Source organism: Sus scrofa, chromosome 15, assembly GCF_000003025.6.
Source record: "Sus scrofa isolate TJ Tabasco breed Duroc chromosome 15, Sscrofa11.1, whole genome shotgun sequence".
Lineage (NCBI taxonomy): Eukaryota > Metazoa > Chordata > Mammalia > Artiodactyla > Suidae > Sus > Sus scrofa.
Genome location: NC_010457.5, coordinates 3,278,977 through 3,305,606, shown reverse-complemented (window position 1 = coordinate 3,305,606; position 26,630 = coordinate 3,278,977). Strand labels below are relative to the sequence as shown.

The following is a 26,630-nucleotide window of genomic DNA, read 5'->3' as shown; positions in this document are numbered from 1 at the left end:
TGGGCTGATTGTTGGCAATAGATTGTGGTAAGGAATATTCTCGTGGTTATTCAGCAAAATACTTGGTTCACTGACTGAGTGAGATTTGCTAGGAACAAAATATCAAGAAATAGTCCCTTTCCATAATTTTAAAAGAATGACTGGTTCTGCTGCTTCGCATAAAAACAAAATTTGACGCTACCTCAAAATTCTCCACTTTTTCCTAAGACCACGCTGGAAGTAGCTCCTTTACCTGGTTGGCTTAATCTTGTTCTCAAAGGCTAAAGCTCAACCACAACCAAAGGCCTAGGGCCTTACCCACGTGTGGCTTTACCACCATTGTAAATGAGGGAAATGTTAAGCCAGGCTGGCGGCTGAGTTCTTCCTTTGCGTGAAGGTTATAGGATGTAGCAAGCCTGGTGCTTGGATCCCCCAGGAGCGCTTATCTTTGCAAGGTGTCAGACTGTCCTTGACTGGTTCCTGGTGTCCAGAGCCTCATGTAGGAGGTGCAGGAAGGAGGCTCTGGGCTCTCTTCTTTCCTCCCTTCTCTTCTCCCGCCCTTGCTTCTGTGCTTGGAAATGAAAGTAAAGGGCTGCCTGGGTGCCTCTGACAGTGGAAAGGGGCACGGTGAGGGCCACCCCTTGCCCGGGTGGTACTGGTAGAGAAAAGGTGCTATGATTTTGGGGGGAGAGGCTCTCCCAGGGAGGAGGCTGTGTCTGTCCTTCCCACCCCCTCCCCAGTGCTCTGTAACGTGCCTGACATGGAAGCACCTCTGAGTGGTGGTGGTGGTGGTTGGGTCAGGACTCATGCGGCACCACAGCAGAACTTCTTCCCTCAAATTGCACATGGCCCAGCATCAGACCAAACCCTGAGAGCCTACGCCTGGGGACAGTGCTTGATTAACTAGATAGAGCCCCCCCACTTTCTTCAAAGCCTCCACCAAGTTAAGGAATCACTTATTCATCTGAAGAAAACACTGGTATAATTTGGGACCCAGAGTAATAATACCTGGCTATTAAGAGCAGCTTCTGAAATCTGATCGTGGTATCTTCCCATTGAATAAAATCCAAGCATGTCCTGCAGTTCTTGTTCTGTATGAACTGGCGCCCTCTTTCTTTCTTTCTTTCTTACTTTCTTTCTTTCTTTTTTTTTTTTTTTGTCTTTTTAGGGCCATACCCGCTGCATATGGAGGTTCCCAGGCTAGGGGTCCAATAGAGCTGAAGCCGCTGGCATATACCACAGCCACAGCAATTTGGGATCCAAAGCACGTCTGTGACCTACATCCCAGCAATGCCAGATCCTTAACCCACTGAATGAGGCCAGGGATTGAACCTGCATCCTCTTGGATGCTAGTTGGGTTTGTTTACCACTGAGCCACAATGGGAACTCCCCCATTTATTTTCTTATGTCCCCTTGTACACCCTTTAGTTCCCTGAGCACCCCAGGCCCCTTCCTGTCTGCTCTACCCTTCACCTGGAATGTTCTTCCATGGTTGTTCCCATGCCTCAACCTTTTTGATCCGTTAAAGAACCACTTAACTAGTACTTCTTCCTGGAGATCTTCTCTAGTCCTCTCTCCTCTGTCCCATTATTTTATACCCAGTCCTGTTGCATTGTCCTGTGTGTTTGCTTTCTTTCTTACTAGCTGTTTGTCATACCTGAACGAATGCTCTCCAGGCAGGACTGATTTCTTTTTTGTTATTTGTTTGTTTGTTTGTTTTTAAGGCTGCACCCAAGGCATCTGGAGGTCCCCAGGCTAGAGGTTGACTAGGTTGCCACAACCACAGCAACGTGGGATCCAAGCTATATCTGCAACCCACACCACCGCTCACAGTGACACCAAATCCCCGATCCAGTGAGTGAGGACAGGGATTGAACCCACATCCTCATGGATACCATTCAGGTTCGTTACCGCTGAGCCACAAAAGCAACTGCCAAGGCAGGACCAGTTCCTGATGTGTTAGCATCTAGTCTGGGCCCAGCTCAGAAGCTCTCATAGGTAAATATTTGTTTAAATGAGTAGAGTGTCAATCTACCTTTCATCAGAAAAAGTGCTCCAAGTCTAAAAAAGAAAGCCATGTTTTTAAAAATTTCTCTTTTCAGATTCTCAGCAAACAACACACACACACAATGTAGGTGTGGTTCACGCTATAAAATTTCCCTAGGTTTGGCAAGGAACTGCCTTCAAGAGTAGGGTTGATGATTGAGTGCTTATGGTCTCACTACTAATATTAGTGCTTTTCGTTCCTAAATGTCTAATGTGGTTTTTCTGCCTTTTTCTTTTGTCTTCCTTTTTTAGCAAGGAAAGCCGTATGTCTTCGACAGAGTGCTGCCTCCCAGCACGACCCAAGAGCAGGTTTACAATGCATGTGCAAAGCAAATTGTCAAAGGTAAGTGCTATTTCTTTATTTCCTCCTGGGCCTTTCAGAGTAATTGAAAACATTAAGTGATATTTGCAGCCTAGGAATCAATGTACCTTGACCGTAAGCAGAGGCCTGCTAATTGGAAACAGTGAATTATAGCTGAGCACTGGCCCTGATTTGCTCTGGTGTCATGCAAGTTCTTTAACCCCTCAATACCTCCTTTCCAAGAGATTTCTTTATTTCTTTTGCTACCTTTTGGGCAGAGGTATTCTGTCACCTAGAAGCTTGAAAGCAAGGTAAGCTATAGTTACACTATTTCTGTAATGGTTTTAAAATACTACTGAAAGTACAGTATCTCCTCAGGAGGAAAAAATATATTCTGATGCTCCAGTTGTGTGTATATATATATATATATATATATATATATTTTTTTTTTTTTTTTAATGCATCTGTCTCTTCATAAAGAAGACTTAAATGTGGAAAATTCTTGGCAGCAAGGAATTTTCTCCACCATCCGAAAATCACATTACCTTGCTGGTTGTTGAGTTGTTCTTGCTCCTTAGCATTCTTTAATTATGCTTTCCTCTAACCCACTTTCAATCATCCCACCCAGATCCTGACATTTGTTCTTCCACCTAGGTAGCCTGAAGCCAAAATTTGTGTCTTAGAGATCAGCCCTTTTCTCTGGGACTGGCCTTGGCCCTGAAGGATTTGTGTTAGAATAACAGCAGGGGGATGAAGCAATTTACATGTTGCTCTACCTTGCCCTTTCAAATCAGGGGCAGGATGGAGCTTGCCTTTGGGGAGCTGGCCATCTGGACAGAGCCTAGGGGCATCTCCTGCTCCTTTGCTTTTCATCATCAAATCCTTGCCTTCAGATTTGAATGTTGCAGCAGTTGTGCTTTCAAATGTCTTGATGCTGTCACCTTTATAGGTGGCTCTAGATTTTCAAAGAGTGAAAAGTAAAAGCAACCCCCCCCCCACACACAACTTGTCATATTAGATATGCCTGTTTTTAGAAGCTCAGCTGACTAACTATTTGAAATGCATGAAAATCAGCCCTGGGTACATCTGTTAGATTAATTCTGACCCTGGACACCTGCGTGGGAGCAGCCCGTCAGCATCTCATGTTTCTTGCTGAGGTGTATGGTTATTTGCATTCGTATTGCAGACATCAATTAAATGTGAAGGTCTTCACAGTAAGATTATTATAGAAAACCGAAGAGAAAAAAAAAAAAAGCCTGAATATGAGGTCTTTTTGAATTAATAATATGGGTCTGTATCTTGTGGTAATTTTTGTCTACTTTCTACCTCTGCTCTTTTTCTTCTCTTTCTATCTAAACATATTTTCTGTTGCTTTCTGGAGTATATAGTTCTAGTTTGCTCCTAGTCAGCCCTCCTGCCCCTCTTTTATCAGGCCCTTTCATATTTTTATTGAAGTAAGATTGATCACATATGAGCCAGAATTTCTTTCTTCTCTCCTCCTTCATTATCAGAATCAAATAGTATTTACCATGTGCTGTGCTAAGCTTGAGGGCAATTTAAATACATACCCGTCCTCTCTAAGTCGACATTGTAATTAGAAATGGATACACTCCATTTAAAAAAAAAAATCCTGTGATTAACAAACAGTAATAATAATCTTTAAGTCTTTATTTACTGCCTAAGTTTGGATCCCTTTCAGTGTTTAGATTTTTTTCTATAATATGAAATGTCAGAAATGGGCAGTCTCTGGGGTTTTTGTGGACATCCTAACTGTGGATAACTTGAGGCCCAAATATATAGTGAGCCACAAGAAAACTATTTGGAGTAAAATTAGGCTCTGACATGATATGGTAAACAGACATCATAAATATAACATAAATAAACTCATTTTGTAGCAACAAAGAATATCTTATTCCCCCTTGAAAGGAAATTATTAGGGGCATGATGAAGACTGATTTAACTTTAAAAAAATTATTGTAATTAAATTATAGTTGATTTATAATGTTCTGTCAGCTTCTGCTATACAGCTAACTTCTTTTTTAGCATCCACTGAGGCTTGTGTGAGGGGAAGTGGCTGTGTATTTCTGCACCAGCAAGGTAGAATGTAGGGATATAAGAAAGAACTGCTTGGACTAGATTACCAGGAACAGCTGAGGTGTCTCTGGCCATGACGAGCCCCATTTAAATCAGGAACAGAGGGTGGTGCAGTGGGGGTCTTTTCCTGGAGGCCAAGAATTGAATCAAGTGGCTTCTGAAGGTCCCTGCTGTCTCCGCGATTCATGGTGATTCGGTGAATCGGTGAACTTTCCTTTCAAGTCTCTCTAAACCCTTTATGTTTTTGAGATCAGGAAGACTCCTTTTAACTGGACAGCTTTATTCTCTCTCAGTCTTTCTTTGCATTACCTTTAACTTCCCTGAGTTTAAAAAAATATTTCAAACATTTAGTTGTAGAGCCGTGGCATCTTCCATGCTCTCATCTGTGTCTGGTGTGTTTTTCAAAATGCTACCTGAAAGAGTTTGCAGAGTCTCCCCCATTTCTCCTAGAAGAGGATATAAAGTTTGTGACTACCAGTGTGGTAATAGGAAGGTTCTTGTGGACACCCTAGGAATTAGACACCATGATTAAGTTTGCTGTTGCTGAAGCAGGAGTGACTCTGTCTCTGCCTGCAGAAGCCACTCCTGCCATTTGCCTTCACTATTAACTGGATGTAGACCATCAGGTGCTAGAGAAGACGGTTTTTTACTTCCCAGTTCTAATTTCTTTAAACTTCATTCACTTGATTGTTTCTTCGTTCATATTTTTATGCAAGTATATTAGGTATTTACCGCATGGTAAATACTGTTAGGGACTGGAGCCACCAAGATACGCAAGACTCTGCAAGAGCCTTTGAGTATAGGAAAAGAGACAGATGCATGCATAGTTATCATACATGTGGGGATTATGTGCTTTAAGATGGGTGTGTGCAAAATGCTATAGGAGCACAGAAGAAAGTCACTTAATACTGTTGATTTTGGTAGGTGAGGAAGAAGATCGGAAATTAAGGAAGGCTTCTTGGAAAAGTTGGGCTCTGAGGACTGTAGAATATGTAGGACTGTACAAGCAGAGGAATGGCAAAAGCAAAAGCATAAAGACTTACACTATATGGGCAGCTTAGAGTGGTACAGGGTGCATGTTGATGAGACCTAAAAAGTTAGGCTGGATCAAAGTTTGGTAGAAATTAATGGGCCTGTAGGCAGTGAGGACCCATTGAAGAGTTTTTAAGCTTAGGATATTATCAGATCTATTTTTTTTTTTTCCTTTTTTATGGCCGTATCTGTGGCATATGGAAGTTCTCAGGCTGGAGGTCGAATTGGAACTGCAGCTGCTGGCCTACACCACAGCCACAGCAACTCGGTGTTTGAGCCGCATCTGCGACCTGCACCACAGCTCATGGCAATGCCAGATCCTTAACCACTGAGTGAAGCTAGGGATCAAACCCACATCTTCATGGATACTAGTCTGATTTGTTGCCACTAGGTGACAATGGGAACTCCCGATCTATTTTATTGTTATATTACATATGACTCTTCTTTGTTGTTGTTGTTGTTGTTGTTTTTTAGGGCTGCACTTGTGGCATATGGGGTTTCCCAGGCTAGGGGTCAAATTGAAGCTACAGCTGCCAGCTATGCCACAGCCTCAGCACACAGGGTCTGAGCTGAGTCTGCAGCCTACACCACAGTTCACAACAATGCCAGATCCTTAACCCACTGAGCAAGGCCAGGGATCGAAGCTGCAACCTCGTGGTTACTAGTCGGATTCGTTTCCACTGCTCCATAATGGGAACTCTTACATGTGATTCTTAAGAAGAAAAATATTTATTAAGCTACTGTTATCCATCAGGCACCCTCTATTCATTTTACCTGTGTTACTGCATTTTAAATCTTTATAGTTTTATGAGGTGTGAACATTATTATTCTCATTGAACTATAGAGATAATTGAGGTGAAATAACTTGGCCAGGTCATTTAGGGAGTGGTGAGGTTGGGCCTTTAAGCTAGGTTTGTGTGACTTACTTAAATGTTTCTGTACCTGCCCCCACTTTTCTGGTGGGCCCGTAATGAGCATTTGATAACTGTTGAATGGGTTTTTCCTTTTCTATCAGGCTGTACAGACTATTAACCAAGCATTGCAAAGACAGGGATAGGAGTGGGGGTGGAGGAGAAGGGAGAGAACAGAGACTGGGTTCCAGAACCACAGGGTGACCCTGGTTGTCCACCAGAAATGAGACATGCTTCCATTCTGAGGATGTAGCATGCCCTTGTCTGGGCGCAGCAGCTGCCCTTCACTCTGGTTGGGCCCAGCATCCTGGTTGTCACCAGTGTTCAGCAAGGCTGCCTCTTCATTTTCTGGCATGACCTGCCTGAGTGGTGTGGCCAGCTTGTGACAGCCTTAGGAGTCCAAGCCAGGAGTGAGCTGTCAGCCACTATTGCTCGAGACTCTGATGCCATTATCAGGCCACCATGTCACCTGGAGAGTTGATAGGAGGCCACAGCAGCCTTCTCAGGCACACTGGTATATAGGTATGATTACATCTTCCCCAGATTCTTTTTTTTTTTTTATAATTTTTTTATTTTCCCACTGTACAGCAAGGGGGTCAGGTTATCCTTACATGTATACATTACAGTTACATTTTTTCCCCCACCCTTTCTTCTGTTGCAACATGAGTATCTAGACAAAGTTCTCAATGCTATTCAGCAGGATCTCCTTGTAAATCTATTCTAAGTTGTGTGTGATAAGCCCAAGCTCCCGATCCCTCCCACTCCCTCCCCCTCCCATCAGGCAGCCACAAGTCTCTTCTCCAAGTCCATGATTTTCTTTTCTTTTCTGAGGAGATGTTCATTTGTGCTGGATATTAGATTCCAGTTATAAGTGATATCATATGGTATTTGTCTTTGTCTTTCTGGCTCATTTCACTCAGTATGAGAGTCTCTAGCTCCATCCATGTTGCTGCAAATGGCATTATGTCATTCTTTTTTATGGCTGAGTAGTATTCCATTGTGTATATATACCACCTCTTGCGAATCCAATCATCTGTTGATGGACATTGGGTTGTTTCCATGTCCTGGCTATTGTGAATAGTGCTGCAATGAACATGCGGGTGCATGTGTCTCTTTTAAGTAGAGCTTTGTCCGGATAGATGCCCAAGAGTGGGATTGCAGGGTCATATGGAAGTTCTATGTATAGATTTCTAAGGTATCTCCAAACTGTTCTCCATAGTGGCTGTACCAGTTTACATTCCCACCAGCAGTGCAGGAGGGTTCCCTTTTCTCCACAGCCCCTCCAGCACTTGTTATTTGTCTTCCCCAGATTCTTACCTGACGATGGAACTAACTCTTCTGCTTCAACAGGACTTGGACATCCTCCACTAGGATGGAAAGCCTGCCTCCCTAGTTTGCAAGAGGAGGTGAAATGTATCCATCCTCTCTTTTGGGTTTGCTTGGCTGCTAGACAGATGTGTGCTGTGTTTGTGGGGCGCTGCTGGCTGGGTGGTATGAGCTGAAGTCACATCACGCCATACCCCATCACAAAGAAAGGTTCTGTCCAGCTGGGCTGGTTCCTGGCTCCAAGGCTGGTGTTTAGAAACAGTTGTTCTGTTATGGCGGAGTGAAACAAATGCTTTCCTCGGGCCTAGGACCTGTCATTCAAGGCCATGAAAGTGCCTTTCTGCGGACTGTTTCTGGAGAGGCGGGTGGGGTGGTTGTGTGGCTCAGTGGTGTAGAGCACAGACCTGTTCCCTCACCTTTCTATCCTTGGTGGGTGTCCTCTACCTCCTGTTGTCTCAGCGGTCCAGCCTCAGATGCTCTTTTGTCCTGCATCCCCTTTCTGGCTTCTCCTCTTCACTCAACAACAAACCAACCCCCCAAAGCCTGGAGTTTAGAAGAAAGTAGAGAACCTTGGGTTCTAAGAGCTTTTTGTTTTCTTTTTAAATTACCTTCTGACTCAGAATCGGGTTGATAGAGGATGACATCAGCCCTGTTCACCCTGGAACACCAGGGATAGATTCTCCAACAGCAAATTAATTGTCACACAATTGTGAACACTTTAAAGGTCAAGTGGAATTTGTTCTAATGGGCTTTTGTGTTCTCTTTTACTTAAAACAAAACAAAAAAAAAGTACTTGTGTGCAGTGTTGAAATAGTGGCCACAAACAACCTGGGTTTCTGCAAGTAGAGTCTCTCGTGCACCTCGGCTCCCTGCCTTTGAGCAAATGGTGCTGTCCCTGAGCTCTTGTTTTCCTGTGTGTATCCCAGTCCTTAACCTGCAGGAGTTTGCTGAGCATCAACCCATAGGAGTTAGGATTGTGCATTCACTCCCATGAGGGCGGATATAGTAGGTGGAATGAGCCTGGGGGCATCTGTGGGGCCCCATTCAGATGCCCTGGCCCCATTGCTTCCTGACAGAGAAAGAAGCATGTGCTGGGCTTTCTTGTCCATAGGTCTTGGCTCTGAGCTGAGGTTTCTTCAGGGTCGGGCAGGTTGCTTAGAGCCACCTCCGTGCAGGTGGATTTGCTGGGTGATCATCGGCCGTGATGGGGACCAGAGGGATCCTTGGCCTTGGCTCCCTTCCTCTTGTCCTCATACCTGAGCTCTGCTTCCTCCACAGAAGCTTAAGCTGAGGAAGCCCTTTCAGTGTGGGAGTGTGTGTTCAATTTCTAGTATATAGAAGCTTTAGTGTTGTGATTGTGACCAGCATTCCCATTGTCTGGAGTTTGTGCCATGAATATAGAATTTGACAACAACAACCAAAAGGTGGAGACATTATTCTTTGGGTTCTGGAAAGCCTGTCGCATTCGTGGTTGTGTGGAAGCTCTCTCTCCACTCTGGCTGACGTTTTTATACCAGAGGAGGCCTTTCTCTGAGCAGGTTGGCATTTTCGAGAAAGCTAAAGCTTGAACTCCAACCCTTACACTGTAGTCATCAAGTTTTTGCTTCCTCCGTTACCAGGGAAACCATTACCAGAAGTCAGATACGTGCGAACATTTTCTCTTTCTCAATATAGCTTGAGGCAAACTGTTGAGGGCTGCTAGGATTTAAAAAAAAATATCCTGCCTGCCACTTAGTTTTCCCTTTTCTGGCCTCCTGAGGGAAAACCCTGCTTTCTTTTCTGATCCCTGTTCACACTCTATAACCTCAGATCAGTAAAATGTTATATAGATTTTTTTTAGAAGACCCAACAAAACAACAAAAACTGGGAGTTCCCATTGTGGCTCAGGGGTTAACCAACCTGACTAGCATCCATGAGGATGCAGGTTCAATCCCTGGCTTTGTTCAGTGGGTTAAGGATCTGTCATTGCCGTGGCTCTGGTATAGGCCGGCAGCTACAGCTCTGATTGGACCCCTAGCCTGGGAACCTCCATGTGCCCTGGGTGTGGTCCTAGAAAGACAAGAAAAACCAAAAAACAAACAACAAAAACTAACTGGCATCATAAAATTCAGAGGGACCAAAAAAGCAAACCAGCAAACCTAATCAGGGCCCGAAATAAATGGAGCTGGTTGCCTGGCTTGGTTTTTTTGGTTCATGACCTGGAGTGGACCTGCCCTGCTTTTAGGGATGAGGAGGACTTCTTTACGGAGGGATGGTGGTCCAGGACATGAAGGATCATTATTCCTCTTGTGAGATTTATATGTGGCTGAAGGAGGGTAGAGGGAAATGAGTGCCGAATATATTTTAATCACCCCTGCGATTAAAAGAATTCCCACAGATAATCTTCAGCGCATTACAGCCTCATCTGTCGGACCGTCTGTCTGCATGCCCCTGCCCACCCCACCTCCACCCCATCCCTGTGTGAGAGGGAGGTGGCCCGCAGTGTTGGGGGCTGGCACAGTGTGCTCATTGTGTAATTAAGAGAAATTCCTGAGCTCATGGCCGGGTCCTCTTGCTGGCCACAGAGGCATTAAATTTGAGTTGGGGGAGTTCCCTTCGTGGCGCAGTGGTTAACGAATCCGACTAGGAACCATGAGGTTGCGGGTTCGGTCCCTGCCCTTGCTCAGTGGGTCAATGATCCGGCGTTGCCATGAGCTGTGGTGTAGGTTGCAGACGCGGCTCGGATCCCGCGTTGCTGTGGCTCTGGCGTAGGCCGGTGGCTACAGCTCCGATTTGACCCCCAGCCTGGGAACATCCATATGCCGCGGGAGCGGCCCAAAGAAATAGCAAAAAAAAAGAAAAAAAAAAATTTTTGAGTTGGGGCCCATTTGGTTTCTGGGCTGATTGGATTGTCACCATGTCTCTCAATTTACAGAGGGGGACCCTGGTCCCCTTACCAGCTCTGCACTAGCTCTGTTCAGAAGGTGCTCTGGTGTGGCCTTCTCTCAAGAACCCTCCCCAAGCAGCCCGATGAGGCCAGGGTTTAAACTGACCCAAATCAGATCCTCAGGAGAGAAATTCTACTCTGCTTTCTCCAGAGACCCAGGGCACAGTCACACCAATGTTTTTTTACCCTCTTGACTGATCTCAAGAGATCAACGTAGAGAGGAAAACGCAAACATCCTTCTGCTAAAAAGAAAATGCCCTGCTCGTATCTGTCTTGATTTCGACGTTACTAGGAGGAAGTATGTCTGCCTCTTTCTTCATTAATATATTCTGTAGGCATGTGAGTCCATTTCTTTTTATTTGTGAAGCAGTGGAGGCCTTTATTTCTGCTTTTATCTCACAATTCTACTTAAAATGCAAATGGAGTTGAAATACATCATTTGTGTGAAAAATGAGATGGGCCCATTTGGAAAATGTAATTTTAAAATAGGCAACCAGCACTGGCATACAATCAAAGCCATGAGTTAATTTCAAATTTTTTTTCTTGCTTGCAGATGTCCTTGAAGGTTATAATGGGACAATTTTTGCATATGGACAGACTTCATCAGGAAAAACACACACCATGGAGGTAAGATTGCAGCGCGCTGTGGTGCTGGTCTCTGAGATGACTGAACAGAAGTAGTGCTTCCAGAAAAATCGGAGGGGCCTGTGGCTTTTTTTAACTGATAATTGAGATGGTGAAGGGCATGGTTATGTTTGTGTCACAATTTATTGTCTTTGAGGAGTTTTAAAAATAGTGGTGAGAAAGAAAATATCAGGCGTTCAGTATTTTACTATTTATTTATTTAGTTAGTTAGTTAGTTAGTTGGTTATTTTTGGCCTCACCTGTAGCATGTGGAAATGCCTGGGCCAGAGATTGAACCTGTGCCACAGCAGTAACCAGAGCCATAGCAGTGACAATGCCAGATCCTTAACCTGCTGAGCCACGAGGAAACTCTGGAATTCAATATTTTAAAAAAAGGCTTTTGTTAAAAAAAATTTACAAAATCTTTTCTTGATAGCCCTGTCAAAATAATAGTAATAAATTCTATTTAAAATAATCATCAGGGAGTTCCTGATGTGGTGCAGGGGAAACGAATCTGACTAGTGTCCATGAGGATGTGGGTTTGATCCCTGGCCTTGATCAGTTGGTCAGGGATTCGGCGTTGCTGTGAGCTATGGTGTGGGTTGCAGATGCAGCTCTAATCTGGTGCTGCCTGTGGCTCTGATTCGACCCCTAGCCTGGGAACTTCTGTATGCTGTGGGTGTGGCCCTAAAAGTTAAAAAAAAAAAAAAAAAAAATCAACAATAAGCTAAACAGTGGTGTGAGTATCCTTATGGAATGCAGCCCCAATCCTGCTGAGAAAGTTTGTTGTGAAAATCATTTACTCCGGAGTTCCCGTCATCTCTCTGGTTAAGGACCTGACATTGTCTCTGTGAGGATGTGGGTTCGATCCCTGGCCTCACTCAGTGGGTTAAGGATCAGGTGTCCTGCAAGCTGTGATGTAGGTTGCAGATATGGCTTGGATCTGGTGTTGCCATGGCTGTGGTATAGGCCTGCAGCTGAAGGTCCAATTCAGTCCCTGGTCTGGGAACTTCCATATGCTGCAGGAGCAGCCATAATAAGAAAAAAGAAAAAAAATCATTTACTCTAAGAAGAGCCTCTGGGGAAATGAGTTTCTTCTGAAGAAATAAAAAACGGTAAGTCAGAGGTTGAAAGAAATTGGCTTGTGGATCAAATTCAACCCATAGACATATTTTTGTTTGACCTGCACAGTGGTTTCTTTTTGTTTGTTTTTTAAATTGCAGGCAGTGTTTGAAACGGGATGATTTCAAACAATTCTGTTTCCAACTTTGGTTGAAAATTCTGAAGATCTAGAAACTCTGGGTGAAATTTCATAATGATAAAAAGTGGAAGCTTCCCTGGAGCAGGGGGTCTTAATTGCCTTATTCACCTTTTTATTTACATTGCTGGTGTGTGGGGCAGTGGCTCTCATTAGGAGGGCTTTAATAAGATAGCAGTGAAAATAATAGGCTCGTAGTGGCCCTGGCCGACCCACAAGTGTGGGGCCAGGCCCTCCATTGTGGGGCCCTACTCCCTTCCACGCACATCATGAGCAAATGTTCACTGTCCTTCCTTGGAAACTTACATATCTGGCCCCTCTGTGCACCTGAGGGTGTGACCCCAGCTCAAATTGTTGGCCTTGAAGCTCTGTGGCTCCAGACAAGGCATGCCTGCAGAGAAAATTGGCCCCCTTTACCTCTTCTTTGCCTGCTTTTTACTCTGGTTTCAACTCCTAGATGGACGTTAGGCTGGATAATTCTAAAGGCTGGGCCCATCTGACAGGTGAGGGGAGGCGAAGAGTGGTTATTATGAGAAATTGCACAGAGGAAGTTTGGGAAATTGAACAGGGTAGGTGAATCCTTAATCCTTCCAGCTGAAGTTTCTCATTTATGGTCCCCTCTTGGGAATGTCACTGAGACGGCTGGTGCAGAATCGGTTTAGCTTATGAATCATTCCTACTGAAGAAGAGATTTCAAAGGCACGAGGCTAAACTCCTCAGGCTCTGATGTTCTGCTCCCATCAATTTCAAGGGTGGGGTTTGACCCTGGGGGCTCTCATTCCTGTTGTGTTGACTCAATTTCCCCCCTTTCGCTGGAGACCAAGTAGTTTAGAGACTGCATGGATCCAAAGAAGCACAAGATTTATTTGCCCCTCTTCTTAATGGAGCAGGACTGTTCCCTGACCCCTGAGCCTCATCTCTCTCCACCTCCCCCTCTTCTGCCATGCTTCTTGGAAGTGATGTGCGGGCATGGGTGTCCCCTGGATCCAGCCTGGCCCCTTGCCTGCCTTTCCTGCTGGGCCCCAGACCCTCAACCTTCTAGGTGCTAGAAAAGCTACAGGGGTACATTTCTTAAGTTCTGTCCACTTCAGTAGCCATGGACAGACTCCTTTGGAGGTCATAAGGCATGAGAAATAAAGGGAGAAAGAGATTTGTTTTTTTTGGCTGTGCTGTAGCACACAGAAGTTCTAGGGCCAGGAATCGAACCCGTGCCACAGCAGTGACAATGCCAGATCCTTAACTTGCTGAACCACTAGGGAACTCTTGAGAGAGAGATTAAGAGATGGCTTCTTATGAGGGACTCATTCTCTAGTTTTTTTGAAAATTACCAAATAATACACAATACCCCAAAATGCAATATTTAGAAGCCCTCTAAATCTTACAGAATGCTTACAAGAGTGACCTTTTAAGCTCTTGGAGTAATTCATCTTTGGGAAATAGAAGGTATTTGCTAAATGTCAGAAATTTACTTGGTAAACCATCAAAGGAGAGACCTGTGCCCAGAGTACAGTCCTCGTTTGGGGTGTGTGTGTGTGTTTGTGTGTGTGTCAGGGAAGCTAGTGTGAGGGGATGGCAAAGTATGCCTGCTCTTTCAAACCAAAATTGGAGTTATCTTATTAAATGTGAGCCTCTCTGTGGGGCCAGAGGGACTCACGGAGACCTAAGGGAATGGGATTTGGTGCCGGCCACTCTCACACTTGCCCACATTCTGTCACCTTTCCGTTCTTGTCAGTTTTATTTTATTTTATTTTATTTTTTTGTCTTTTTGCCATTTCTTGGGCTGCTCCCGCGGCATATGGAGGTTCCCAGGCTAGGGGTTGAATCGGAGCTGTAGCCACCAGCCTACGCCAGAGCCACAGCAACGCGGGATCCGAGCCACGTCTGCAACCTACACCACAGCTCACGGCAACGCCGGATCGTTAACCCACTGAGCGAGGCCAGGGATCGAACCCGCAACCTCATGGTTCCTAGTCGGATTCGTTAACCACTGCGCCACGACGGGAACTCCCATTCTTGTCAGTTTTAAAAGGCTTATAGTAAGGAGTTGCTTTTCTTTATTGTAACTTTGGCGGATCACACCCTTAAGCCCACGGGAGGAAGGAGTGGGTGGTGGGATCCTTTCCTGGTACCTTCTCCCCCTCCCCAACTTCATCTGGCTCTTTCTGAGGGTGACTGTAGGTAGGGGATATTTTAGAGGAAAAGAGAGGAAAGAATGAGCACCAAGCTGAGGTCTAGAGACTGTAGGAGACCAGGAAATCCAGGACCCTGGAATGCAATTAAATTAAAAAAACAAAACCCTGCAGGACTCTCACCATCTGAAAGGAGGATTTATATATTTGGCATTACACATTGTGATCTTTTAAAGGCTTTCGGAAGGGGGTGTCAGCTCCCTGAATGGGCAGAGCTGTCACATTTAAAAGCTGTTTTTCATTTTAATCCTCCCGTTTTGGTCTGACATCCAGTGGTGATTCCATTACCTTCTATTGAGGGGAACAAACAGATAAGCCTATATAAAATTGAAAAGATTAGCTTCTGAGGATGGTGCATTTAAGGCAGATTTTCAGCGCAAATATGAACCCCTTGGCAGTGCTGGTGCTAAGCTCCATGCTGGGCCCAGCTCCCGTGGCCTTGCATGCCTGGGGCTACTGGGTGCTGGTTGCACAGGGATGAGGGCCAGGCCTTTGTCCTGCATGTGGCGCTGGGAAGGACTCCTCTTGGCCCTGGGACCCGCTTGGCCGTCATCCCCTGTACACTGACTTAGATGCTGGAGACATGCTGTGTTTTTCCTTCTGCCCAAAGGGCCACCTGGAAGCCCTGGAGGGTGCAGGCTGCTGTGCCACCCAGGCGCTGCCAAGTGATTTTTAATGAGCCTGTCTGAGGGCATTGGTGCCCCTGGGTGCTGACGGGCCCCCCTGCCCTCCCATCTCAAGTGTTTCAGGAAACTCTGTCCTGCTTGGGAGGTTGAGGAGGCCACTGGGGCTGGAACAAAGCGAGTCTTGTTCCATGGCCAATGGCCTGGGTCTGGTTTCTGCTTCACACATGCTCCAAGAGGCTGCCTTCCGAAGTGGGAAAAGGTTTTGAAGAGGATTATACGGGATGCGAGTATTAAAATGTGTCTTCTTTTTCCTCTCTGAGAGAGACACGATGAGGCAGCCTTACATTCCTTTGCTGCTCAAGTCCATCTCTGATCCTGCAGCCAACGAAACTTGCCTTTGTTCTCTGAAGGGACATATTCTCCCAGCTCCTAGCTTTGTTCTAGCACAGCCACCTCGGCTCCTCTGCCCATGTCCTCTTTGTCCATCCTTAATCTTACTTGTCCCTCAAGATGTGGTGTCTCTTAAGGAAGCCGTCCCTTGTCACCCCAGCTGGTGCGAAAGCCCTTTTCTGTTCCCTGAGTTTCTATAGCTCTTTGTTTCTTTACCACCCTTTATTGCCTGAGCTGACCGTTGATTGTGTGTGCGAACATGTGTATTTCATTTGCAAAGCGATCAACACAAAAGCAGTGAAGACCTTTATGGAACACCTCTCTGTCTCCCACATACCAAAGACCTCTACACCACAGATACCACACACATCCATCCCCCACAACACACATATCCACACACCGCTCTCACCCACACACTGAATATACCACCCTTACCACAAATACACACACTGCACATGCACAGCCACACCACACACACACACCACACACACTAGCACTTCAGAAACCAACACTGAACACCTACCCACGTGACACATATCCATAGCACACCCTCCCACACATACTGCATGCACATCCATCATACCCCACATTCACATACATATTTATGAACACTGCACAAATCAACACCACACGCACACACAAACATGCACACACACGCGCGCACGCATGTGCACACACATGATTGTTTCGGCGGCCTCTGAGGCCCTCACCACTCTCGGGTTTCTGAGCTAGAGCAAGCATCCCAGCCCTTAAACCTGCGGTAGATTTGGGTGTCACCCTCACTATGGGGTGGGGAATTATTATGCCTTTTCCAGGGAATGTGTGCTCCTCATCACATGATTTTTTGGGTGGGGTCTTCAGGGAAACAAGACAGGGAGTGTCCAGACTCATCCTGGTTCTGCCTTGGTTCTTTCCCTGACCAAGGCAGACAAAGGGTGTCAATACTTGTGTGAGCCAGGAATCAATGGGAGATGAATCTGTTGAAAGGGAAAGCATCTAGGGAAACAGCTTTGAGTCAATTATAAATGATTTTTGGATTATCAGTCATCTTTCCTTGGCTGTGGGCCACTGAGGAGAAGCTGAGGGATTACGATGAATTATGAAGGAGCTGGGTGGGGGGAGCATTCTTTGGACTCTGAGTCAGGTCGGCTCAGTGGTGTCATGACATTTGACAGGACAGAGATTTGTGTTTTCACTGTACCATTTCTGCCAGCAATTTCCACCATCTAGAGCCTGTGGGACCCAATATTTGATTTGTTCCATGTTTATGATGGCCAATGAGAAGTGAAGGCTCAGTTACTTGGTTTTGTTTTCATAAGAAAAAAAAAAATCTGGGGTAGAAATGTGTTTTCAGACTCTTCAGGTCAAATATACCACCACTGCTTAATTAAGAGCTAAATAATAAAGCTAACATTGATTGTCACTAAACACATTATATATACTATTTAACTTAAATTCTGTAATAATTCTATGCAATAGATACCATGCCAAGTGTCATAAGCAGTAGGAAGAAATACATATGCACTGGCCATCCTGTCCTTAGAGAGTGTACAGAAACTAAAAAACAACAGAAACACATTATGTGATTTAGGATTCTTAGCAGATGAAGCATGCCGGGAGAGTACCTGTTTTCCCAGTAAGAGAGCTTTGCCGGAGGACAGATGTGTCTGAATTCAGCCTTTCTCCTGCTTTGCACAGTGTGGAAGGTCAGGAAGCAGGTGGGTGAAGGAGGATTCATAATGTAAAGTGCTTTGGGGTCTGGAGTCAGTGCCAGGGCTCATGTGACTTCTTGCTTTTGAGAACTCAGATGTTGGCTAGAAAGCCACCCTGTCAGAGAGACACTAAGTAGTGTACTCCTGAAAGAAAAAAGAGGGCTCGATTGGGGGAAACAAAGCAGATTCTACAGGTATTGGGCAGATTTGGAACAAGGGTATATGAGCTGAAATTGTAAGACTGTTGGGCATCTCGGGAAAACTAGAGAACAAACTGGGTTTTATGCTTTTCTCCTAATTCCATTTCTTCTTAGAATTTTAGAACTTCCGAAAGGCAGAGTCATTCTCTAGGAATACAGTGGCTGGCAGTCACTTTAGCTGTGCAAACTCTGAGTTTGCACACTGACAGGTTGTTTAACGTACAATTTTAAGTGTTCCTTTGAGTGTGGCGTAAAGAAGGCTCTCTGCCATTGTACACCTAGGTCTGTGCTAAGCCTGTTGCTTTAAGCGTTTCTAGAACGCTTCTCTAGGAATTGCTTTCAGGTCCTAGGGTACATCTTTTTGAAAGTTTTGTGAGGCAAAAAATTTTGGATGTTGAAAATGGATTTAGTGATAGTCAGAATAAAATAAACATTTGTTTTACCTGACCTGCTATTTTATAAGCAGGTTTACATATTAGAAACAGTCAGAAATTATTTGGAACAATTCAGGCTGGGAATTATAGATTTTTTTTCTTTTTATGGCCATGCCTGTAGCATATAAAAGTTCCTGGGCCAAGGGTTGAATTGGAGCTGCAGCTGAGGCCTACACCACAGCCACAGCAATACTGGATTCAAGCCACATCTGCAACCTATGCTGCAGCTTAACAGCAATGCTGGATCCTTAACCCACTGAGAAAGGCCAGGAATCGAACCCACATCCTCACAGAGACAACACTGGGTCCTTAAACTTCTGAACCACAACAGGATCTCTAATTACAGATTTTAAAAAGAGATTGATAGGAGTTCCCTGGTGGCTCAGTGGGTTAAGGATCAGGTGCTGCTGTGGTGGTTCGCTGCTATGGTGTGGGTTTGATCCACAGCCCAGGAACTTCCTCATGCCACAGGCATGACCACATACACACATAAATAGAAATTGATAAATTGATTGTCTTAATTGGTTTATAAAGTTCAACTGATGATATTTGGCACATCGGGTAGATCTGCAAGGGATCAAGGAGTGCCTGCATGGGTGCCCCTCTGGCATGGAGTCCTATTTCAGGAACCCAGGTATGGGCCCCTCTCTCTCTCACAGGGTGCCCAGCACTCTTTAGCTTCTGTGTTTGTGTTTTCCACTTACTAGGGGAAGCTCCACGACCCTCAGCTCATGGGCATCATTCCAAGGATCGCACATGACATCTTTGACCATATCTATTCCATGGATGAAAATCTGGAGTTCCACATCAAGGTAATGCTGTTGATTCCACCCCAAGAGAAGAAACCGGGTCCCTCGCTGTGCTTGCTTTCCTCTTCTCATGTGCACAAGGAAGGTGATTTTATGTATTTTAAATGACATTCCTGTAGTCAGCAGAGCCATGTTTATTATTTAAGGTCAGTACTGAGGAAATTTTGTGATACAGTAAAAGGGCGTTTTAGGATGGGATCATCTTAATAATTGTCTGAATTCTACCCTTTACCCTGTGGGTTTCTGTAGATTTGACTGGCCTGTGTCCATGATTGGGTGAAGACAGCGTTTCCCAAAGTGTGTTCCATGGAACGCAGTCCCTCATATGACTACTAGGTGGTGCTACCATGGAAAAGGCTTTTGTGGTCATATAAACCTGGAAAATGCTGAACAATGTTAAATTTGCTGCAAGCCTAAATATGCAATTGTGTGATGCACTTCTTCAGTGGGGGCATGTCATCTGTCACATTTCCACTATTTGACTGGACATCCTTTTCCTCCTCAGAGTATGATAGACTGGTGTTTGGAAGAGCACCCTCTGAGAAGCACTGGGAAAGGGAATTCTTCTCCTCCTTGTTTTTGTTTGTTTTTTAAAAAAACCCAGAAGCTATGCTCTGGCTTAAATTTGAATGGAAAGCGAAATTTCTACTTTTCACTAGCGCTGTTAATTGATAGCACTTGGTATCAGGGATATATTCACTGGAGTTCCTTTGTTTGTGGGTGACTGAAAGCCACTTGTTTAAGCAAATAGAGAAAGTTGTTGGAAGAGACAGAATCTGATAGCAGGTGTGGGGGTGGGGGGTTGTGGAGAAACAAGAAATCTAGGCACTGCTTTTCCTAGGTTTTTTTTTTTTTTGTCTTTTGTTGTTGTTGTTGTTGTTGTTGTTGCTGCTGCTATTTCTTTGGGCCGCTCCTGCGGCATATGGAGGTTCCCAGGCTAGGGGTTGAATCGGAGCTGTAGCCACCGGCCTACGCCAGAGCCACAGCAACGCGGGATCCAAGCTGCGTCTGCAACCTACACCACAGCTCACAGCAACGCCAGATCGTTAACCCACTGAGCAAGGGCAAGGACCGAACCCGCAACCTCATGGTTCCTAGTCGGATTCGTTAACCACTGCGCCACGACGGGAACTCCTTTTTTTTCTTTTTAACTTAAAAAAATTGAGGCGTTCCCGCCGTGGCACAGTGGTTAATGAATCCGACTAGGAACCATGAGGTTGCGGGTTCAATCCCTGGCCCTACTCAGTGGGCTAAGGATCCAGTGTTGCCGTGAGCTGTGGTGTAGGTCACAGACGCGGCCCAGATCCCGTGTTGCTGTGGCTCTGGTGTAGGCCGGCAGCAACAGCTCTGATTAGACCCCTAGCCTGGGAACCTCCATATGCCGTGGGAGCGGCCCTAGAAAAGACCAAAAAAAAAAAAAAAAAAAAAAAATTGAGATATAGTTCACATACCATATAATTAACCTTTTTTGATGGGTATAATTTATTGGGTTTTAGTATCTTTTCAAAACTATACAGTCATGATCACTATTTAATTCCAGAACATTTCACTACCCCCAAAAGAAACTCCATACCTTACAGTTCCTGTGTTTTTGCCCTCCTGCTTTATTTCTTTCCCTTATTCCAGACCATCTTTCTTTTTTGGGGGTATGGGAAAGAGGGCAGTATGGCAGCTCCTGCTCCACATTCCCTTAGTTCCAGTTCCTAATTCTCCTGGGAAGGGCCCATTGGCCCAGCCTCTAGTAGGTGACCCCCTAGCTCAGATTAGCTGTGTCCGGGATGCACTTGGCTGGTGGGGTCCCCACCACAAGTGACTGGAGACGGGGTTGATGGAGGATGGGGAGGTGAAAGGGGCAGTTCTAAGAAGACTTGGAGCTAGGCAGATGAACCCTGAGGCTGATCATCCTCAAAGGCTGGGACCCAAGTGCACGGGCTCATCACTTTGAGAGGAGGAAGCTGAAGTTCAAAGCTGTAGAGCCAGAGGGCCTGAGTGACAAGTCAGGTCCTTGGCAGAGTTGAGATTAGACTCTTGATCTGACCAACCCCCATTACATTGTATTCCACCTTTTCTTACTTCTGGTGGGTACCTTCCCCAAATTATATAAAAACAAGGCAATAACTCTTTGCCCAGTTATAAACTACATCTAGCAGATCTTTTTCCCTGCAGCTCCCTTTGTTGGCTAAAGCCAGCTTCTCCTCCTTGCTAGAATTCTTTATATCTGAGGATACAGAGGCTTGTTGCTTTGATGGGATCAAGATTTAGGCGCTTAGTGCATCTTTAAGGCTGTTTGCATTTAAATCCCTTAACTACTGGAGGGTTCTTATGGGATAATCCTGGAGTAAGACGTTAAACCAATTATTGCCCTCAAAATAGGGTCCTGTATTAGAATCTTATTAAGATAAAAACAGCCCCAGCATGAAGGGGGAGAGGAGGAACAACGCTCAGGTCTAGGGCTGAATCTTATAGTCCAGGTTCCTGTCTTGCATTTGTAGTCATGCTCCCTTATTTCACAAATAATAATTGTTTTAAGTGGGCAGGTTAGCTCTTGACTACTCCCTATTTTAAACTGAGTAAGGACAGTTTTAATCAAGAAAAAGAGGCTTGATTAAGGCAATATTGAAAATCTGTTCCTTAAAGTAAGTCTCATAGAGATATTAAACATTATTTCTGAACATGCTTTTCTTACTGCCAAACAATACTTATTTATCTTTCTTCCATCTGGTCTTACAAAGTATTTGAAGTGACAAAAATAACAAAATTAACTCTCCCCAAAGGCAGCCACTATCTGCTATCATAAAAAGAAATTAATAAATCAGAAATCTCTTTCCACTTCTATAAAATGTGAATAGGATTCTCATGGCCAGATTTGCTAATATCTAGGTCACGACTGGTCTTCAGGTATAAATAATTTTCTCTGTGACCTAGGGAAATAAGGGCACTTGTTTAAGACCTCAAAGATAACAAAAAAGCCTTAGTGAAAATCAGACAATTCTGAAATACACAGGATAGATTGGAACCAAGGTTGAGTGGGCTGCAGAAGGTCCGGGTTACAGATGTCAAAGGTTAGAGGCCAAGCAGACCCCAGGATTCTGGTCACAGGGAGAGGTATCCAGAGTGGTCGGCTTTCAAAGATCAGGTCGGTGTGTCTGCAACAGAGATGGTCAGTGACAGAGCTATTTGACAGATGTTCAGAGGTTGGAAGCAGGCAGAGGTTGTTAGGGAGAGAATGCTTAGCTTCAGATTCCAGGGTTTGAAGTCGGGACCCTGGATCGCAGAGAAGTGAGGACATCAGGAGGTTCTGGGCTCAGACACACACAAAAGATAATCAGGGCGGAGCTGGGTCGGGGCTAGTGCTGGGTTAGGGGGTCTTCACTTCCCCCTACCTGGAGGCAAGACTAGTCCAGAGCTGGGGTGTGGGGGTGAGATTTTACCTGTAGAGTTACATCCCAACTTTACAACTGTTTTACCAAGTTTTTAAAAAACACCTTTTGGGGTCCAATCCTCCATTTAGATTTCAAAAAAGAAACCCCAAAACCATGAACTTGAGGGAGAGAAAAATTGATCTGGTCAGCAGAAGGCAAGTCCACACTTGAGTACAGAATCCCAGAGGGAATTTTTGTTACCATCAAATCTAATGGCTTCATCTGACAGAAAGCAGCATTGAGGTCTAGGGCCTTGGTTACTTGTGAATTAATATTCCAGGATCACATATCTAGTTAAAGTTGTTCTCAGATGTCAGCCTGAGATAAGATAAGAATCACCTGGGGAGTTTAGAAGTCGATTCTTAAGTCCTATTCTTGGAGATTCTGATTTAGTAGCGGGGTTCAGGGCAATTTAAACATCATTAATCAAGTTTTCTCCTGGGAGATGCTGATATAGGTAGTGCTGCGACTGAACTTTGAGAGTAATCAATTGGAAGGTTTCCTTTCCCTCTCAGTCCAGTTGTCATTGATTAAATTATATTTGGTTCAAATTCTTCCTGGACTCCCCCAAACTGGCCACTATCACCACCTCTCTCCCTGTTACAATTCTGCAGTTCCAAGCAAACTGCCCTACCTTCTTCATGTGAATGTTTGGAACATGATCCCTCTCTGGTCTGATAAGACTGTCAACATCATGCCTAAGGCAGGGGCTACCGATCGTTGACAGTTATACTGAGAGTATTGTAAAGAGCATGTTCCATTCCAGCTGTTGTCCTACCTACAAGTTTGCTTAGAGCTCATTTGGGGGTAAAGGTAGAGTCCTCCTGGAAGGCTGCATAGCGAAGATATAAATAACACCTGGCTGGAACCATAGGGAACCCTAGTGCTCTGTTATGGGATGCAGACTGGCCCACTGAGCAGCACTCAGAGCAGGGGGACAAGCAGGGGAATCTGGGGAGTTGGCTGTAGCTGTGCCCTCTAGGACTCTGAATCTCCACTTTGTAGCTTCCCTCTGCTTACTCTTCAATGGCATGATAAAATGCTTTTACAATTTCTAATAGTGATGTTTTTGAAGGATGGCATTTCTGTTTTCAAAATCTTTTTTTTTTTTTTTTTTTTTTTTCCAGGTTTCCTACTTTGAAATCTACTTGGACAAAATCAGGGACTTACTGGATGGTGAGGAACCTGAATTCTAGTCCTTTATGTGTTCTGTAACTAAAGTCCAGGGAGGTTGAAATGATTTACAGCACTTCTGTTTAAGAAATTATAGAGATGTTCTATTGCCTTCAGGCTCTCTGCTTATTTTCAGCCGCGACTTAAACCAGTTATTGCAAAGAGATTAGATTTGCCTATCTTCTGTAATAGTTTCTGTTTTTCTTCTAATATAGTCTTTACCTTTTCTTCTTTGCATGTCATCATTATCATCTCTGTAGTATCCAAGACAAACTTGGCTGTTCATGAAGATAAAAACAGAGTCCCATATGTAAAGGTAAGAGGAAAACTTGATTAATGATGTAGTTGATTTCTCTCCAGTCACTGTCTGAGTGTTACATAAGATGCCCAGAACATTATCTATAAAGTGCATATGGACATTTAACTGTATTCCTTATGTTTAATATTCATCTGGTTAAAAAAAATCAACATTTAATTTTTTCAGTCATATCTATGTAAATCTATCACAGATGTCTAATCACGTGAGGTAGGAACTGGAGAAGTGAACAAACATTTATTATTCACATTTAAAGAGGCTTTGGTACTGAGTACAGTTGTCATACCTGGCAATTCGGAAAAGCCTAAGATAGCGTTACATCTATGACTTCAGTGTCTAAGTTTGTGGCTAAGAATGTAAGGCAAAGCAAGATTTCATCTATTTTTCTGTCATTGATTTTCTTTTTTATTTTCTGTCTCCTTTGCTATTGAGTATTGATATGTATTTAAAATCAGGCATTACTTTTATGGTTTACTTCTGGGTTTCCTAGGGTTTGTTCAGACTTCTTTTAAAGGTAACATTAAAGTTCTAGGTGAGGAGGAGAAGTTGTTGGCTTGAGGCTATAGCCTTTCTCTTGATCAGCAGCTCTAGAAGAGAAATGGGGAAATGCTTAACTGTTTCAAAGTATTGTTGCTTTTCAGTTTTTTCAGTGATGAACCTGATCTGACTGTCTTGCAGGGGTGCACTGAGCGGTTTGTGTCAAGCCCCGAGGAAGTCATGGATGTGATAGATGAAGGCAAAGCAAACCGCCATGTGGCTGTAACAAGTAAGCCTGGTGTGGTGTTTCCCCTCCTCTAACTTAGGACACAAATGTCTGCCCACCAATCAGATTGGGTGGGGTAATGAGATCCGAATGGAATAATGAACGGGAAGGTGGTAGGAAAGCAGTGGCTCAAACCAGAGTCCCTGGGTGGCTCATGGGAAACAGCGCCTCCTGCTGTCCAGGGGACTCTTGGAAATGTTGGGGGACAGTCACTGGGCCTAAGCCTGAACACTGACAAAAACAACCAACCAACCAACCAACCAACCAACCAACCAAAGGGGCTGGGAGGAAGTAAGCTTCTAGATTTATTTATTTTATATGTGTTATTGCTAAAATTGTTTTTTTTTGTTTTTGTTTTTAAATCCAAACCAGCAGACTCTATATGCCAGTCATACCCATGGAATGAAATCATATTTGGTTCCTGCCCTCTGTAAACAAGGAAAGGAAAGACATGCAGGAACTCAGAAAGCAGAGTTGGGAGTTTCATTGTAAATTTTGGATCCTTATTAATACACACCGTCAAGACGACTGATTTACCTCCTGGTTCCTCACTTGGCACGTTTCGGGGAAGCAGGTCATGTGGTGTTAGAGCAGCAGAGGTTCCATGAGAAGATGGGGGCTCTCTGTCTTAATTAGAGGAATATGGGCAGATGAGAGTGAGGTCCAGGTCCTTATGAAGAGGACCTGAAAGAACTAAGGATTTCTAGTGTCCAAGAGGGAAAAATATCTGAGGAGGGCATGGGAACAATGCAGTATTTCTTACCATATTCTTAACACCTTCAAGGTGCTGACATTAAGAATGAGAGTCAGCTTGCTTTGTTTGATCTGAATGGGTAGACCACCCAGGATTGTTACAGCTGCAACAGATTGAACTACTGTAAGAACTCCAGTCCTTTTAGCTGCTTCAAGCAAAGCCTGCTATCTGGAGAGGTAGCAAGTTCTCCCCATGGTGTAGAAGAGATTCAAGCATTGCTTGGTTAACTGGTCTAGCCTCTTTAAGTCTCCTTCACCCTTTTCACCCCCTGCTCTATGATTCTTTGACCCAGAACTGTAATTCTCAACTGCTTCTCTACCCCAACAAATGTATCAGAGGGTATTCATCTATATGGCAAATTTCATAGGTAAACCTAGACTTGTATACAGTGTAGGTTCAACTCTACTTTCTCTTCTGCTTACACATCCGGGGAAGAATGTAAGGCTGATACTCTTATAGCCTCTCTCATTTGTAAAGAAGTTTTGCGCTCTGTTTCTTAAGTTACTGTTAATCATGAATCATTCATGCCACACCTGACAATCCATCTCTTGGCCTCCTGGTTCACAACTGCTGGTCCAGAGCATTATTATTTTTCTTATCATTCTGGTAAGGTGGGTTTCTTTGTTTTGTGGTACAATATGCATAACATAAAATTTACCACTTTTACCACTTTAAGTGTACAATTTAGCAGCATTAAGTACATTGACAATATTTGCAACCATCACCACTACCTATTTCCAGAATTTTTAATCATCTCAAAGTGAAACTCTATACCCTTTGAATAATTATCTCCCTCCTCCCAGCCCCTGGTAACCACCATTCTGCTTTGTCTCAATGAATTTGACAACTCTAGGTACTTCATTTAAGTGGAAAAGTACAAGTCCTTTTGTAACTTGCTTGTTTCACTTAGCATAATGTCTTCAAGGTTCATCCATGATGTAGCATGTATCAGAATTTCCTTCCTTTTTAAGGATGAATAATGTTTTATTGTATGCATGTACCACATTTTGTTTATCCACTCATCCATAGATAGACATTGTGTTGCTTTTACTTTTGGCTGTTGTGAATAACGCTGCTGTGAACATAGGTGTATATATATCTGTTCAAGTTCCTGCTTTCAGTTCTTTTGGATATATGCCCAGAAGTAGCATTTCTGGGTCATATGGTAATTGTACTTTTAATTTTTTAAGAAATTGCCATAGCAGGTGTATCATATTACATTCCCACCAACAGTGTGCAAGAATTTTAATTTATCCATATCCTTGCCAATACTTATTTTCTGCTTTTTTTTTTCCCTTTTAATAGTCATCCTAATGGGTGTGAAGTAGAGATTTTGATTTGCATT

At 44.1% G+C, this 26,630-nt stretch overlaps 1 protein-coding gene across 1 annotated transcript in view; it reads left to right on the top strand.

Annotated features, from left to right (window-relative positions):
- The window catches only part of KIF5C (kinesin family member 5C), a 171,130-nt gene that overhangs the window by 55,864 nt on the left and 88,636 nt on the right, over positions 1 to 26,630 (top strand). Inside the window, exons 2-7 of the mRNA XM_003359416.4 lie at positions 2,278 to 2,368; positions 11,169 to 11,242; positions 18,756 to 18,860; positions 23,407 to 23,455; positions 23,713 to 23,768; positions 24,447 to 24,534. Coding sequence (XP_003359464.1) covers positions 2,278 to 2,368; positions 11,169 to 11,242; positions 18,756 to 18,860; positions 23,407 to 23,455; positions 23,713 to 23,768; positions 24,447 to 24,534 — 463 coding nt within the window. The remainder of the gene's footprint in view (positions 1 to 2,277; positions 2,369 to 11,168; positions 11,243 to 18,755; positions 18,861 to 23,406; positions 23,456 to 23,712; positions 23,769 to 24,446; positions 24,535 to 26,630) is intronic.